The following is a 17,845-nucleotide window of genomic DNA, read 5'->3' as shown; positions in this document are numbered from 1 at the left end:
TCGGCTTCCATCTCCAATGATGGGGAGCAGGAGAGAGGCCTGTGCAGGAGGAGTGGGGCACCAGGCTGTACGCTGAGGGGCAGGATTGCCATGGTCAGTGCCCGTGTGCACATGTGGATGTGCAGGACTGAAGCTTGAGGGGGCTTGTGGGCCCGTGGTCAACAGCTGGTGGGCTGTGAAGCTGGCGCCCGCTGGTGCGGGACGGCTGGGCACAGGGAGGCGAAGGGCAGGGTCTGAGCAAGGCTCGACCATACCGACTGCTGCAGTCACTGCCGAGCACGGCTGTGTGCCTTGCCGAGGGCTTCATGTGGGCCTCTCCGTTAATCCTTGTGGCCCCCGCAAGACAGGGGCTAGTGCAGTCACCACTTTGCTGATGGGGACACCAAGTCTGGGAGGTGAGCTGCTGCCCAGGACACTCAGGAGTCGGGCCCAGGCGGCCGCGCTCCGGGGCTCCTGACGCTGGCCTGAAGCACTGCCTCCCGCCCACAGGGGCCGAGCCGAAGCCCAGCTGGGAGCACGTCCTCTTCACGGCCTGCCACAACCGGCATGTGCGGCTGCAGCCCCCCAGCCGCAGGCTGCTCTCGTGGGCGGACGACTGGAAGGCCATTCTGGACAGCAAGCGGTCCCGCTGAGCTCGACTGTGCTCCGGGCTCCTCTGCGGGGCCCTGACCTCAGGGCTCCCAGCTCAGGGCCTGGGGGCTCCCTCGCAGCCACCCGCTGGCCCACTGCATGGCTCTTCCCTTGCCCAGCCCTGCCAGGCCTTAACTGATCTCGGGCAGGGCTGGCCCACAGGCCTGGGCAGGAAGCGTGCAGCCAGGCAGTGCAGGCCAGGCTGCCTGGGGCAGGGCCTCCAGACGGACAGGAGCCGAGGACATTATTCAGAGGGCCAGTGGTCCTCCCCCCTCAGGGAAGTCCCCTCTTCCCAGGCCCCGTGACCCATCAGCAAGGGGTGCCCGGGTGAGATGGCTGGGGTGTTCCTGGCTGCGGGTGACAAGCAGGAGCAGGGGGCGGTGACCCCTCACTCCCTGCCCCCCAGTCCCGTGTCCCGCAGTGACCCGCCATGGACTCAGCAAACACACTCCGAGTTTAGGGCACGCCGGGCTCTGTGTTGGGGACACACAGGAGGCCCTGCCTTTGACCAGCTCAGGGGTTTCTTGTGCTGTGTCCCTGGGGCCCCGCTCAGGGCCCAGCAGAGGGTCAGCTGGCTTGAATGTTTGTTGAAGGCATGAAAAAATAAAGGCTGTTCACATGTTGCCTGAGGCTGTGAGCTCCTCTGACCCTTGCCCCAAGGCCCTCCAGTGTCTGACCCCCAGGCACCCAGCTGCACATCCCGTAAGTGCCTGGCCGTCCCCTCACTGACGACAAGGGCTGAGGGTGCCACTTCCCCGTGGGTGCCGCACAGGGACCTCGGAGGACAGAGTCTTGCTGGTGGTGGAACTGGCGGCCATGGTGGTCCCCTTGGTCCGACCCCCCACACCCTGCAAGTTTAGCAGTACCGTCCCCTCAAGTGCCTCCTTCCCACTCCGAGCCCCCGGGCCCACCCTCTGCTCCTCTTCAGGGCCAGTCCCTGTGAGGTCCCAGGAGCCACGTGTGGAGGGGCAGGCTGCATTAGAGACTCAACCTCTCCCCTTCCGACCTGCTGGGGGCGGCACCTCGAGCAGCCCCCTCCCACACTTCTTCCTCCGAGGCCTGGGGCCTCAGGGCCTGCACTCTCCCACTTCTCTCCTGCTGCCCTTGCAGGGGACCCCTGATGGTCCTATCTCGGGGTCCTTCTGTGACAGGCACCCTCGGGCTGCCTCGGGGGTGGGGTCAGGTGGGAGGGAAGATGAGGGAGAGGTGCCCGAGGCTCAGGGCTGGGGAGCTTCTTGGCTTTCTGGCTCTGGGGCCTCAGGAGCCCAGATGAGGCAGGACGGCCCCAGCCTGGCCAAAGGCAGTCCTCTGCTTGCCCCTCCCCTTGGCTGGCTCCATCCCTTGGGTGCCGGCTCTGCAGGTCATCCTGATGGGGAGGGTATTTGGGGTTGTGTCACATGACCCAGAGGCCGCCTGGCCCCAGCAGGGCAGTGTCCAGAGGAGTCCCAGCCTGCGGCCCCAGAACAAAGACAGACCCTGGAGCGCCAGCTCCCCAGCGTCTCCCCAGGACCCTCTGCGGTGCTCACACGAGGACACAGAGGACACAGCCGCTGCCTGAGGGCCTGAGGCCATGTCACATGTGCGGCACAGTGCTTCCCTTCTTCCCGGGCTCGGTCACTGCCCTCTTCCCAGTTGGCAGTGGGGGCCTGGCCGTCTGGTCCTGCACGCCCACTCTTCACAGGGCTCCTCCTGCTCAGAGGTGTGAGGTCTAGATTTACTGGGACCCTGCTCGCGACTGTCCGGGGCACTGCAGCGTCTGGCCTGATGGGAGTGGCGTCTTCCCTTGGACTTGGCCTTCCTGGGGTGGGAGGAGCACCTGCCCCGGCCGGGGTGTGTGCTGGCCCTGAGGCCACAGCCGTGCAGTAGGCTTGTCCAGCCCTGGCCTCAGTCACCGCAGATGGCAAAGTGGGGCAGCTGGAAAGCTCTTAGTTCATTTCTGTCATGGGGCCTTGTTTTCCTGATGACAGAAATTAGTCCCGTCAGGTTTTTCTCAGCCACATCTGGTTTCTCCCTCCTCCTCCTGTCCAGGGAGAGCCCCAAGCACGGGGGTGTGGGTTTCCTGCAGGGGTGTCAGTGGTGAGGGGCGTCCGGTATCCTGTGGTCCCATCCTCATGGCGGTCTTGCCGGACAGTGGTGCTGGCACTGCTGGATGGCCCGTCCCCCTGAGGTCAGCCATGGGGCCCCACATCTGGTGCACAGCCCCTCTGCTACAGGGACACGGCTGGTCACCTGTGGCCGTTGCCCCCATGCTCCCGGCACCTGGTGCAGTGCAGGGCCTTGGGTGGGGCGGGAGGCCAGGGCACAGAGCCCACTCAGGGATGGGCCCTCCCTGGCCTCTGCCGAGCCCTGCTGCCCGCCCCGCGCCGTGCCGCCAGGTCCGCTCCTAACAGCTGCTGCGTCCTCAGGAGGCGCTGCCTCTGAAACCTTTCCTTTCCAGCCGCCGCTGTGTGAGTCTCCGAGGCCGGCTGGGGACTCAGAGCTGCAGGTGACGGTGCTCTCTGCCCAGCCGGGAGCCCGCCCGAGGCAGCGGCGCTTCAGCTGCCTCGTTAGTTTACAGGAGAAGGAGCAGTTGCAGTGGCACAGGGGCTGCGGTCAGTGCTGCAGAGGGTTGCCCACCTGACAGAGCCGCTGTCCCTGCGGAGTGCAGCGCGCCGGGGGAGCGGTGCGGCGGGGCCTGGGCAGCAGGCATCTCGACTGAGGTCTGAGTAGAAGAGGGGGAGCCCTGCCGAGGGAAGACCAAGGCCGTGCAGAGGCCCTGGGGCAGGAGGGGCTGCCGAAGAGGGTGGGAGGGAAGAAGACAGCAGGACTGGGGCCTGGAGAAGAGGCAGGGAGGTGGGAGGTGGCCCCCGGGCGCGGGGACTGGCACCTACCCCCGAAACAGCTGAGGACGCAGCCAGGAGCACAAGGCTTCATGATTTTCTTTTTGTGAAACAGGACACACCCACTTGACATGAAGGTGATTTTCTTCAAAGCTTGAGAAGTGTATGTTTTGCTTTGGAACCATTTAATGAGCCGCAGAAAAGGAAGTCCGCCTCTGGAGAGGAGAGCCGGGCCTGTCCTGCCCCCAGCCGGGTGACGCATCAGCACGGTTCCTTGCCATCTCCAGTGGCTGGCCTGGAAACGCCTCAGCTCTTGCCCAGAGTGGAGATTTACCCCTTTGAGGATGCTCAGGACTCTGGGCCTGGGCCTGGGCCTGGGCGGCATGGCGTCCTCGGGCCAGCAGACGCCTCGGCCAGGGAGCCTGTGTGGTTTCTTCACTTTCTGGGTCACACTTTCCCTGCGGGGACCCATTCCATGTCACAACCACAGTGACAGCCATTTCCTCAGCACTTCCTGTGTTCTGGATGTTGATGAGCACTTAACATGGCCTGGTGACCACTTAACCCTTGGGGCTGTGGGCTCAGCAGGGTCAGCTGTCCCCATGGAGGGTGAGCCAGGTCAGTGGTGCCACCAGGATGGAGTGCAGGCAGCCACGTTCGGGGCTTCTGCTGGCGGCCTGTGCACAGCCCTGTCGTCCGACCTGCAGTTCCCTGGGGGCTCAGGTGTCCATGGGTAGAGCGGAGTCGGCTTGGGCTAGGCCTCCCTCTGAAGGCGGGTATTCAGACCCTCACCTGCAGTAGAGACCGGGCACAGGTGGGAAAGGATCAGGCCGGGGCTGCGCAGTTCCTAGAAGCAGGCAGGGCAGGCTACGGCCCTAGGTGACAAGCCCGAGGAAGGGGTGTGAGGAGGAGAGGAGCTCCTGATTGCCCTGCGGGCCAGGCAGAGAGACGTATGTGATGGAGATGAAGATGCTCCCTAACACCCCTGTTGCCCCCGACTTGCCAGTGTCCTCCCCTGCACACCTGCCTTCCAGGTGAAGCCAGAGTCCAGCAGCCCCAAGGAAAGGCAGGGCAGGTGTTCAGGACAGGGAGCCCGTGGTGGGGGGAGGTGAGGGACGGCCTGGTGAGGCCCCAGAGAAAGTGGCCTGCTGGTACTGGGCCCAGAGGCCACAGCCACAGCTCAAGTGAAGATAAGCCAGGTCCCTGGGAGGTGGTGCCCCATCCCATCCAAAGTGGAGCCGTTGAGCAGATGAGGTAGGTCCCCAAGACCCCTCCTCTCCCTCTGACACGAGGCTCCAGGAGTCCCTGCATGCCTCTGGGGGAGGAGGGGGTGTCGAGGATGGATGAGCACGCTGGCTGGGCACTCAATAGGGGACCACCAAGGAGGGGCAGAGTGACCCCAGGGCTGCAGGGCTGAGCAGTCTGCCTGGGCCGAGAGCAGGCCTTGCTATGCCTGCACAGGGGCTGGCCGTGGGGGCAGGGGGGGCAGAGGCCCCCGCCCAACACTGGGTGACATGGCCAGTGTCCATGCAGAAGCCGGGTCCTGGCTTAGATGTCCCTTTGCCGGGGACAAAAACGAGGGAGACCCTCTGAAGAGAGGATATGAGCCCCTTCAGGGAGTGAGTCTTGAGCTAAGAGCTTCTCAAAAGAGCCTGAGTTAGAGACCAGAGAAGACCATTTAAATGGAAAGAAACTGAGATAGTTGTAATTGGCAATTGAAAAAAAAGAAAGAATGATCAGTTATATAGTTAATAGTGAACACTTATCTGCACATTTGAGTTTTAGCGCATATATATACACACACACACACATTTCGTTGTCCCCAGGAAGCCAGGGCTCAGAGAGGTTCATTGACAACCCTGAGGCCACCCAGCCAGCAGGGCTGGGGTCTAGACTCAGCTCCCAGAGCCTGCAGGGAAGAGCCAGAAGGCTGCGTGGCAGTGGGAGGGGCTGGGAACAGCCTGGAGAGGGGGCTGCCTGGCCGCCTGCCGGCTGTGTGAGCTCAGCAAAGCCACTTCTCTCTCAGCCCGTTTCCAGAGTTGGGTTTCCATGAGAAAGGGTTGCAGGAAATAGGGACATTTATTCCAGAACGTTGCTGCTCGGGGAGGAAACTGACTTGCTCTGTGGGACAAGGTGGTGGCTCAGTGGCCGGAGCCCCACTGCGGGAACCAGGGGTGCTTGTCCTGGTTTGGCCACCGGGTGGCAGCACAGCCCACTTGAAATGGACTGGGGAGTGTGTGTGTGTGTGCGTGTGGGAGCGAGCGGGCTGGGGGATGCTAGTGATTTGTGAGTGCACAGGCAACTGCAGGGAAAGAAGGTGGAAGGGCCACATTCCCGAAGCCCCCGCCGGCCCTCCTGGACCAGCTCTTGCCCCTTGCTCGTGGGCTGCAGTGGACAGAGCGGGCCCTGCGTGTCCGCGAGGCTGAGGACCCTGTCCCGTCTGCCTGGCCTGCAGGAAACCTTGTTTCCAGCCACAAATCTCAAACACCTGCTGCCTTCTGCACCTTCAGGGGCCTGAGAGGGAAACACGCTGCCTCCGGGCCAGGCGTTGGTGTAGGTCCCAGGCCGGCCTTGGCCTGCGCCGAGCCGTCCCTGGCTCCCCGTCGCACTGAGGGCAAAGTGGGGACTCCTTACTTAGGGAGGGCCCTTGGGGACCCCGCATTCGCCCTGGGCTCCTTGCAGCTCCTCCGCTGCGTCCCCCCTGGGCGGCACGTCGGGCTGCCGTCTCCCCAGGCCCGCGCAGCCCGCGGGACCGCCGGCCCCTCTGCGTCAGCGGCTGCGCCTGCAGGACTTTTCCAGAGCTGCCCAGGCCTGGGGGCCGGGCCTCGGGGAGGGAGAGGCTGGCCGAGCCGCAAGGCAGCAGCCCTCCAAAGACGGGCCGCGCCGGGACGAAATGACGCTTACAGATAGAAATACGTAGTAGTGAGAACCAAGTCACCCGTCCAGCAAATACCTTGGCCTTGTTGGAAATTTGGAATAAATTTTTAAAAATCCTTAACTAGATTTGGCAAAGCTGGCTTGGACCCACAGGCTGAGGCCTGAAGGAGACCAGAAATGACGAGGGTATTTCAGGTCGAGAAGCTGGCAGAGAAGGGGGCTGAGGAGCCGAGCCCGGAAGCCGCAGTGTCCTTGCCTGGGTCTCCCTCCCGCCCTCCTGTGAAGGGACAGGTCAGGCGACGCCGGCCACGGGGAGGGGCTGCAGCTCCCAGGGACGGCCACACGGTGGCGCCACAGGCCCGGGCCGGGCCGGGGCGGACAGGCAGCCTCCTGGACCAGACCTGCTCCCTGTTCTGGCCCCACGCTGGTGTTCCCAACCGTCAGCATCTCTTCTGACCCCCGTACATTGTGGAAACTGCTGTGGGCAGGGCCTGGCCTGTGAGCAGAGGGCACCTCAGCCACGATGGTCGAGCAGGGTCACATCAGCCCTAATCCTCCCCTGGGAGAGCAGAGTGCTGTGGGGGCAGTTCGGGCTCCAGGGACAGCCCTGTGCTCTCACGCCGCCGTGCCCCAGCCCCCTTTCCTCTGCACGTGGTTCGCCCTGCTGCCTGCCCCAGACAGCCCTCGCAGACCGCCCAGCCCGGCGCGCCTCCCTCCGACCTCCCGGCCTCGCCGCCTGCACCGCGAGCTTCCAGCCTGGCTCGGGGGCCGTTCCTGTGCAGTGGATGGAGCGTCGGGGGCCCGGGAGGGCCCACGGTTACTGAGCATGCGCCAGACACTTTCATCTTCCCACGTGACCACGAGGTAAGGGAGAGTAGCCTCGTTTAATTTTGTGAAATTGCAGCTGAGCAGGTGGAGTCCGGGTTCAGTTCGTCGCCAAAGGCCGTGCCCTTCCCGCCATCCAACGCTGCCCCGCAGAGCGCAGAGCGGAGCTCAATCCCCTCGAGGCATCAGGAGCGAAGCCCAGAGAGCGCAGCAGCGGAGGCGGGTCACGTGGGGGCTGACTCACACGACGCCTCCCCCACAGTCCCAAAGCCCAACCACAGCGGAAAACAAGAACCGTGCTGTTGGTGAACCAGAAACCGTGCCAAATGCCTTAAAGGTGGAAGGCAGCTGGGTGAGACCGAAGGAGAGAGCTGTGTGAGGGGGTGGCTCCTGCAAAATGGGAGGGGCCAGAGGCCCTGGAGGGGTGGGTATGGGGACTCAAGAGGACCTTGGGCCCCTGGCAGGATGATTGTTTAGGGTACCTCAGTAGGAGCTGCCAGGTGAGTTGAACACTCTCTCTACCCTCCTCCGCCACACGGCACACCGCCCCTAGGCCAAGCAGGGGACACAGCTATGTGTGTTTTGGGGGAGTGGGGAGAGTAAGTGTGGATGCGAGGGTTGAAGAGACAGTGTCCCGGAAAACTGGTGATACCCGGGGAGAGTGGAGAGACCCAAGCACAGAACATTAGGATTGTCTCGTGGTGCCTTACCCTCCCCACAGCGAGTGGAGCGGGCTGTGGGGAACAGATTTGACATCTGCAGCTAAAGTGAACCTCAGGTGCAAAGATGAGCCCCATGAAGGATAGGCGTGAGACTCCTCAACGAGAAAATTGACACCCAAGGAAAGGAAGTTAATGTAACCAGAACGAGATTTCAGAACAGGGGTCATCTATATCCTTAGATGTCATAGAATATTGAATCCTCAAAAAGCGGCTGGGGAATTCGGAAAATTCAAATCTGGTCGCTGAAAAAAGGGATGAATAGCAGAATGAACATAGCCGAGGAGTAAATAAGTGAATGGAATATTGATCCAAGGACTTCTAGAATGCAGCACAGAAGGACAAAGAGGTGGAAAGCACAAAATAAAAGGAGATACAGAGGATAGGGTCAAGCTTCATTTCCTAGTGCAAAAGGAGACAAGAATACAGAAAAAGAGATTTCCCAGACCTGGGTCTGAAAATGTCCCAGAAATATGATTAGAAGAGGCTGCCAGTAGTAGTCAAAACAGCATGGTACTGGCACAGAAACAGACACACAGATCAATGGAACAGAACCAAGAGCCCAGAAATAAACCCACATCTACAGACAGCTAATTTTCGACAAGTGAGCCAAGAACATACAATGGAGAAAAGAAAGTCTCTTCAATAAATGGTGTTGGGAAAACGGGACAGCCACATGCAAAAGAAGGAAAGTAGACAGGCCGGCCCGGTGGCATAGTGGTTAAATTCGCACTCTCCACTTCAGCAGGCCAGGGTTCATGGGTTTGGATCCCAGGCACAGACCTACACTCCCCTCATCAAGCCATGCTATGGAGGCATCCTACATACAAAATAGAGGAACATTGACACAGATGTTAGCTCAGGGCCAATCTTCCTCACCAAAAAAAAAGAAAAAAAAAGGAAGAAGAAGAAAAGAAGGAAAGTAGACCATTATCTTATACAATACACAAAAATTAACTCAAAATGGATAAAAGACTTGAATGTAAGACCTGAAACCATAAAATTTCTAGACGAAAACATAGGCAGTACACTCTTCAACATCAGTCTTAGCAGTATCTTTTTGAATGCCATGTGTCCCCAGGCAAGCAAAACAAAAGGAAAAATATACAGATGGACTACATCGAACTAAAAAGCTTCTGCAAAGCAAAGGAAACTATCGACAAGACAAAAAGACAACCTACCAGGGAGAAGATATTTGCAAATCTTATATCTGATGAGGGGTTAATATCCAAAATATGTAAGAACTCATACAACTCAACAACAAAAAGAAAAACAACCCAATTAAAAAATGGGCAAGGAATCTGAATAGACATTTTTCCCAAGAAAATATACAGATGGTCGATAGGCACATGAAAAGATGTTCACCATCACTAATGATTAGGGAAATGCCAATCAAAACTACAATGAGATATCACCTCACACCTGTCAAAATGGCTATCATTAAAAAGATAAGAAATAAGTGTTGGAGAGGATGTGGGGAAAAGGGAACCCTCATACGCTGCTGGTGGGAATGTAAACTGGTGCAGCCACTATGGAAAACAGTATGGAGATTCCTCAAAAAATTAAGAATAGAAATATCATATGACCCAGCTATCCTACTACTGGATATTTATCCAAAGAGTATGAAAACACTAAGTCAAAAAGATATTTGCACCCTATGTTCATCGCAGCATTATTCACAATAGTCAATACTTGGAAGCAACCTAAGTGCATGTCAGTGGGTGAATGGATAGAAGAGGTGGTATGGAGCCAGCCCTGATTGCCTAGTGGTTACAGTTCAGCATGCTCTGCTCCAGTGGCCTGGGTTTGGTTCCTGGGCACACAAACACACCACCTGTCTGTCAGTAGCCATGCAGTGGTGGTGGCTCACATAGAAGAACCGGAAGGACTTACAACTAGAACATACAACTATGTGCTGGGGCTTTGGGGAGAAAAAAAAAAATGTGGTATGTATATACAGTGGAATACTACTCATCCATAAAAAGACGAAACCTTGTCATTTGCGATAGCGTGGATGGACCTTGAGAGTATTTTATTTTGCTGAGTGAAATAAGTCAGGTGGAGAATGTCAAATACTGTATGATGTTGCTCATAAGTGGAAGATAAAAACAACAAATAAATGCATAGATACAGAGACTAGATTGGTGGTTACCAGAGGGGAAGGGAGGAGGGAGGGGGGCAGAAGGGGTCATGTGCACAATGATGGATGGTAATTAGTCTTTGGGTGGTGAACAAGATGTGGTCTACACAGCTATCAAAGTATAATGATGTGCACCTGAAACTTATGTCATAGTATAAATCAATGTTACCTCAATAAAAATAAATAAAGGAACAAGATAACCTTAAAAAAAAGAAGAGGCCACCAGTGACAGGATGAATGAAAGAGATCCACTAGTGGACAGAGTGTTGAAATTTTAGAACACTGGAGATAAAAAATTATAAATATTTCCAGAAAAAAACAGAGCACTGGAAGCAAGAAGAAAATGAAGCGATTATCTTCAAATTCTAAGGGAAAATAATTTCAAGTCCAGAGTTCTGTACCCAGTCAAATGTAAGAATAAAAGCACATCTTGAAGACATGTGATGTCTCAAAATGTTTAGCATTGAAAATAGTTCCTTTTTGTAAATATTACTAACTGATATGCTCTAGTAAGAAGAAAAATCAGTCCAAGGAATGGGATACAAGAGACGAAGGTGAGGCAAGAACCAATAAAACTTATTAAATCTAAGTAAGTGTTGATTGTTTAAAGAATTAATAACGATCTGGAACTAAAATCATAGTATTATCAACAAAAGAGTTAAGGAGTTTGTGGAACAGAGGAGGGTAGAAGTGTGCGAAAGGTCTTGTCTTGGAGGGTGGACATAGACTATGGATAGTTCTAGCTTTGCTAGAATAAGATCGAGTGTGTGTGTGAAGATGTTATGGGAAATCTCCGTAAAAATAGAAGTGAAGTGTATAATATTAACTACTGTAAACTATTAGAAGGAAAAACTAAAATGAAGAAAATCCAACAAGTTCAACTTCTCTTCCTAGGAAAGAGAAGAAAATCAAAGCATAGGAGATAGAAGAGAAAAGTAATATATCAGGAAGAAGTTCAAACATTTCAATAATTGTAGTAAATGTGAATGGGTTAAATTCATCTATTCAGGAGAAAATTTCCAAAGACAAGAAATAAACTTGTGTCTTTAAGAGACATGTATAAATGGTCCCAGGAGGGTTCTAAATAGGAGAGTAGGAAAAAGGACGTGAAGTAAATCCTAATGAAAGGACAGTGGTGAGTGTATGTCAGTATCAGATAAAACAGAATTCAAAGAAAAAACAAGAACAAAAGACAAAGTTCCTGTGTTTATGTTGCTAAAAGAGACAAGCTACCAGCAAAGTGAAAGTTATGCAATTTTCTGACCCTAACAACATACTTTCAAAATGTTTGAAACAAAAACTGAAATGGGCCGGCCCTGTGGCCAAGTGGTTAAGTTTGTGCGCTCTGCTTCGGCAACCCAGGGTTTCCCCAGTCTGAATCCTGGGTGCGGACATGGCACCGCTCCTCAGGCCACGTTGAGGCAGCGTCCCACGTGCCACAACTAGAAGGACCCACAACTAAAATATACGACTATGTACTTGGGGGATTTGGGGAGAAAAAGCAGAAAAAAAAAAAGAAAATTGGCAACAGTTGTTAGCTCAGGTGCCAATCTTTAAAAAAATTTAAAAAATAAATAAATAAACCCAGAAAACTATAAAGAGAAATGGACAATTTCACAGTTACAGTGGGAGACTTTATTTTGTTTTGGTTTTGGTGAGGAAGATCTGAGCTAACACCTGCTGCTAATCTTCCTCTATTTTGTATGTGGGATGCTGCCCCAGCGTGGCTTGATGAGCAGTGCGTATGTCTGTGCCCAGGAACCGAACCTGTGAATCCCGGGCTGCTGAAGTGGAGCCTGCAAACTTAACCCACTACTCCACCTGGCTGGCCCCTATAGTGGGAGACTTTAATGTATTTTCCTTAGAAATTGACAGATCAAAGAGGCAAAAATAAGGATCATATATATATGTATATGTATATAAACTTATGTATATATATAGTTCAAAAAAGAAATTACGTTATTTTCAAATATACATGGACTGGTCATCAAATGGAAATGTTGAAAAAGAAGAGATAAAACTTGTTATTTTGTAGACAATATGATCATCTCCTTCAGAAAGGGAGAAAGAAGTAATGGCAGAATTCAGCAAAGTTCTCGGATTACAAGATCAAGCGTAAAAGCCAGTGCTTCCCTGACAGTGGGAACGGGAAGAGAAGAACAGCTGTGAGAGGTGACGTCGGGAAGGCAGGACAACAAGGCTGGGAGGAGAGGACAAGATGACAAAGGGAGGCCTCTTTCCCCTGAGGAGGTGAGGGCTGGGAAGAGAGAGTCTCAAAGTGTAAGGGAGGCACAGAGCAGGCGAATCTGGGCTTGCCAACATTTCTTGAGCGCCAGGCATGCCCCAAATGGTTTGTAGGAATTGTCTCATTTAATCCTTGAAGTGGGTGCTATCAGCTGTCTGTCTCGCAGATAGGAAACCTGAGATGTGCGCAGGTGTGCGCATCACAGCGAGTGGGGTTTGGACCTGGCCCGTCTGGCGCCCAGACTGCTCTCAGTCTCTGAGCCATGCAGAGCATGGAAGTCACCCTGCTCTGGGCGCCCTTCTAGCGAGAGCGTCTCTTGGTGTTATCCAATTCTCAGAGAAGTCTCTGATCCGTAAAGTGTTAAGAATCCCTGACTCACGTGTTGGGATCCTTTTCAGAGCTGGAACGAGGGACTCAGAGAGCCTGGCATGGGGGAGGCTACTGGCTTCCGCAGCCCAGGGGCCCTGGGGTGGACTGCGCTGGGCGTTCTGACGCTCCCTCGAGTCAGGACGGGACGTCTGGTTCCACTCAGGCTCTCGGAGCAAGAAGAGACAGACTCTCCTGAAACCATCTCTAGTCCAACACTGTCATTTTACAAATAAGGACTCTGAAGCCCAGAGAGGTTGCCCAAGTCACCGGCTGTATGGTCCTACAGCTGGTTGGTGACAGATGGCCAGAGCCAGGGAGTGGCCGACACTATCTGAAGATGGTCCAGCCTCTCTGCCCACAGGGTGACTCCCTGGGCTGAAGGCAGACTGTCCCCAGTCCCCCGCAGGAGCCTGCGAGGCGACAAAGGGACTGGAAGAACACTTTAGCCTGTGGCCAGATGGTGTGGCTTTGGTTGATTTTTTAAAAAATTTGTGGTAAAATACACATAACATAAATTTTACCATTTTAACCATTTAAAAATGTATAATCCAGTAGCACTAAGTACAACGTTGTGTGACCAGCACCGCTATCTGGTTCCAGGACTTCGTCATCACCCCAAAACCAATAGCCGTCACTCTCCCTTCCCCCTCCCCCAGCCACTGGAAACCACCCATCTGCTTCCCATCTCTGGATTTGCCTGTTCTGGACATTTCATACGAACACAATCAGACAGTGGCTTTCTGTGTCTGTCTCCCTTCACTTAGCATAAACATTTTCAAGATTGATCCATGCTGTAGCATGTGTCACAACCCCATTCCTTTTCATGGCCAAATAACACTCCATGGTGTGGATATGCCCCATTTTAATGGTGACCCAGTCATCTGTTGAGGATCCCTGGGCTGCTTCCACCTTCCGGCTATTGTGAACAGGGCTGCCATGAACCTCCGTGGACGCGTTCTTGTGGGAACACCTGCTTTCACTTCTCTTAGGTTTACACCGAGGTGTGGAACTCGGGGTCACGTGGTAGATCTACGTGGAACTGGTTGAGGAGCCGCCAGCCTGGTTCCCACGGCAGAGCGGATGTGCACGGCCCTTGCTCTCTGCATTCGGCACGTCCCTGTCCGCACCCCGACCCCACCTTGCTGCACCTGCATCTTTGCTGCAGGCCCACCTGCTCTGCTCAGTTCCAGACCCACAACCCGCACCTGCGTGACCCCTTGGGCCTCCCATCACATTGTCCCTTGCTCAAATATGCTCCACCTGCACCTGCCTCTTCTCTCTGACACGCCTCTGCTCAGTGTCCCTGCAGCGTGGGTCCCAGCGGGTGACGAGCACCAGCCTCAGGCTGGCACGTGGGCCACAGGTTGTGAGGGTGGGGGTGGTACACCCACTGTCTGCTGCTGGTCTCTTATTATCTCATTTGTTCCTCACAGCAAGCCCATGAGGCAGGTGCTAATATCGTCCCCATTTTGTAGATGTGGAAATGGAGGCTCAGAAAGGTTCAGTGACTTGCCCAAGACCACACAGCTAGTAAGTGGTGGAGTGAGGGTTTGAAATAGACAGTCTGTCTCCTCAGGGGTTAAGACAGATGCTTGGGCTCCTGGGGTCAGTAGAAAAACCGCTGGCTTTGAGGAAAGAAGGTCAGGGCTTAGGACTCAGGCTCCAGAGCAGACAGCTGGAGGAGAGACAGGGGTTCTTGGGAGCAGCGCCTCTTTCGGGGACGAGGTCAGAGTGAGGTCCTGAGCTGGAGGGCAGTCGTCAGACCCTGCATCCCCACGCTGTGACCCCAGGGCCTGCTGAGCCTGGTGAGTGGACAGACTGAAGCTGACTGCGAAGGACTCTGGAGGTGATGGACGGCTGAGAGGCGTCGATTTTGCTCAGACGTCATTCATCGACTGGAACGCATACGTGTTTCATGGTGAGATGGCGTCTATCACCACGGGACTGGTGGGGGCAGAGGGGTGCACCCAGGCACCGAGTACAATCCCCACCTGCATCGAGCCCCCAGGCAGTGAGCAGAGGTGGGTGAGGGTGTCCAAGAGCCCGTGAGCCCACGTGCCACAAACACCTGGCCAGCGGCCATTCCACAAGCCCTTCCCCAGATGATGACTCAGCCTCAGGGCTGATAGGATGGCTCCCGTCCCCCCAGGACAGAGACTGGTCAACTGGGAGGGCTCTGCCCCAGTCAGAACCCCACGGGCCATGCACCCTCCTTCTGCAGCGACGCCCCTGCAGGGAGCCTGGGTGCTGGGCTGCATCCACATCCACAGCTGGGCCAGGCCTCTCGGTGCCCCCTCGAAGCCCGGCTCACCTCAGGTTCCAGCTGATCTCAGGGCAGAAGGCAGAGATGGGCTTGTCGGTGGGCTGGACCCATTCTAGTTGCAAGGCTGTGCTGGAGGGCAGGCTGTGTCCCTGTCTTCTTGAGCACAGGCCATGCAAGCACAGAAGGTGGCCGGAGGCCATGAGGACCCCCGTTCTCTCCCTTGTGCGGTTCTGAGTTGGCCAGGCCACCTCTCGAGACCCTGGGCACCCTAGGCCAGCAGGGCCCTCCCACCTGAGCATTCCAGCTGGCTGGGGGCCCTCAGCTCTCCTTGTGGATACACTGGTTTCCTGGTTCCAGCTCCCTGAACCCCTTCCCCACTGGGGCCTCCAGAAAACAATTTCTGGGCCCACGAAGCTGAAGGTCAGGTACCTGGTGGTGGAGACCTCACCGAGTAGCCACCGCCCTGTGAATCCCGGGATAGAGGGAAAGAGGCGGGGAGGAGAAGGGAGGGAGGGGCCTTTAAACTGGAACAAGGAGGAGGAGCAGGAATTAGCTAGGAGAGGAGGCGGCAGGGGTCATAGGAAAGGGGTAGTGTGTGAGGACCCCAGGGTAGGAGGCAGATGTCCTCGGAGGGCTGAAATAAGGCCCATGTGGCTGCGAGTGCAACGGACGAGTGTAGACAGGGACGAGGAGCAGGTGAGGAGGAGGCAGAGGTGGGCAGAGCCTCCACCCCGCCCAGCGGCCTCAACTTGTGCTGGCATCTGTGGCCACCAGCCCGCTGTTGCAGTGACCCACGAGCACCCCGTTGCCCGGGGTGACTGTGGTGTCTGCAAGGTCATAGCCTGCCTTTCTCAGCATCATCTGCACTTGGCACAGGGACTGGTCGGCGCCCGGTGAGAATCTGTAGAATGGAGAAAGTAGATGTGCGAGTCAATCCACTGATCTCACAGAGAGACAGAAGCCAGCGTTAGGTGAGGCCTGGGGACCTGTGTCCCTGCTGCACCCCTGAACTCTCGGCAGGGTGGGCAGCCTCCTGGCTGGGGCTTCCAGAAGGCAAAGGGGGATATTTAAAGGAGCCAGACAGAGAGAAAGAGAAAGATGGTCTCTACAACTCTCCTGGGAGGTGAAGCACCTTCTTGAAAACTAGGAGGGCTTCCTGGAAGAGTCAAACCCAAGGTAACTGGCTCACCCTGCACCACTGCGGGGCTTCTGACCCATTCCTCCTGGAACCCAGAGACCCAGCCTGTTCACCCTCCAGCAGGGGCTCCCTTCCCCTGCTTCCCGGGCGTTGGAGGAGCCACAGGAAGTGGGGGTGACGCGGCCATCCCTGCTCAGGGCCACTGGTTAATTCCTCAGGCTTTGCTGTGAGCTATGCGCCCTTCGGCTGAACATTCAGGCTGCTGCTGGCTTAGCCCTGCCTGCGTCTGTGAGGCGCTATTTTTATAGCCCTGGGGATGGCTGACGAAAGTGTTTAAAAGGACACAAAATTAAAAAATTTAAAAGCTGAGTGCCAGCTGTTTTGTTTGGAAAGCAAGATGGCATCTGTGTTCTGCCCAAGGAATGCATCCTGTCCACTGCCCAAGGCGCAGGGGCTTAAGAAACCCTATGTGCCACTCACCCCCTGTGTGACCTTAGCCAAGCCCATTCCCCTCCTGTGCCTCAGCTTCCAGCATGTGAAAAAGAGAAGCTTGGATGAGTTGATTCTCCCTCGACTTTGGGGGCTTGAAGAACTTCTCCCTGCAGGGGACAGGCATGAGAAGGGGGCAGCCTCTCTCCTCGGTTTCACTATCCCTTCCTTCGCCATCCCTTTGATTAATTCCCCTAAAAAGGCTCCACTTTTTCACCCAGAGGAAAGGCCCTGCAGGCCCCTGGCAGGGCGCTGGGAGGTCGTGGGGACGGGAGTCAGCAGCCTTGAGCCCTCGTCTTGACTCTGCAACCCACTTGCAGTGTGACGTTGGGCAACACGTGTAACCTTTTGGGTTTCAGTTTCCACACCTGTTAAAAGGGAGGTAATGATGCCCGCCCTGCTTGCCTCATGCAGCCGTGATGGGCATCCAAGGTCATGATGCATGTATGTGGGGGACAATACTTGGAGTCCCTTCGGTGCCACCAGTTTTCACGTACTCCAGTCCAGAGGCTAACTCAGCACTTAGTGGTGCCGGAACACATGTGACCGTTGGCACATGGGCTGGGATAGCTACCCGGGCAGGATGATTTCTGAGCGAGTCCTGGCGAGGAACAGCAGTGACTCTCTGTCCTCCATCGTGGGGTCGGAGTCACGAGGATGTGTTGAGGGTTCACCCCATGAGCTCCTCCTTTGCGTGGTCCTCTGGTGCGGTGGCCGCACTAATCTCTCTGTCCCACACATTCTCTGCACCGTGACCTGACCTCTCCCCTCGAATCTGGGTGGATGTGTAACTCACTTAGGAGCAAGAGACTGGGCAATGCAACCCAAGGCCGGAAAAGAAAAGGCATGTGGTTTCCGTTTCATTTGCTGAAACTTCGTGTAAGCGGGTGCAGCTGTCGGAGGACGCCACCCTGTGAGGAAGCCCAGCTGGGCCACAAGGATGATCTCTGAGGTCTCATTAGAAGAAAGAGATGCCCGGTGTGCCCGGCGGCTCAGGACTGCAACTGCATACAGGCTGCCCCGCTGAGCCCTCATAGAGCTCCTGACCCGCGGACGCTGGGAGAGCCAGGGCAGTGTTGCTGTCTTAGCCACTAGGTCTTGGCGCACTTTCTTACGCAGCTAGAGTAGCTGGTTCAGAGATGGGGAGCATGGGGTGGAGGGCAGGTTTTCGTTCAGAAATCTTGGGAAGGACCGTGGTTGGCGTGGCAGCTTAGGCGTGAGGTAGCTGTGGACACTTTGCTAAGCCGGGCTCTCGGGGCCTCAGGCGCCTTTTCTGTCAACTGCATGATGGGAGGCCGGTGGAGGGGGTCGACTTGGCCAGTGCTCACCAG

General features: G+C 55.7%; 1 protein-coding gene across 4 annotated transcripts in view; it reads left to right on the top strand.

The window, feature by feature from the left end:
* The window catches only part of NT5M (5',3'-nucleotidase, mitochondrial), a 72,864-nt gene that overhangs the window by 36,646 nt on the left and 18,373 nt on the right, over positions 1 to 17,845 (top strand). For 2 of the 4 annotated variants that reach the window (XM_070228344.1, XM_023653683.2), the window contains exon 5: positions 490 to 1,254. The exons of the other annotated variants lie outside the window; for them this stretch is intronic. In XM_070228344.1, the coding sequence (XP_070084445.1) occupies positions 490 to 632 (143 nt within the window). In that variant the 3' untranslated portion in view covers positions 633 to 1,254. Of the gene's footprint in view, positions 1 to 489; positions 1,255 to 17,845 lie in introns of those variants that run through there. 4 annotated transcript variants of the gene reach the window in all.

The sequence above is a fragment of the Equus caballus genome, chromosome 11, assembly GCF_041296265.1.
Source record: "Equus caballus isolate H_3958 breed thoroughbred chromosome 11, TB-T2T, whole genome shotgun sequence".
NCBI lineage: Eukaryota > Metazoa > Chordata > Mammalia > Perissodactyla > Equidae > Equus > Equus caballus.
The sequence above is the reverse complement of the archived record's forward strand: the minus strand, read 5'-3'. Positions and strand labels throughout refer to the sequence as shown.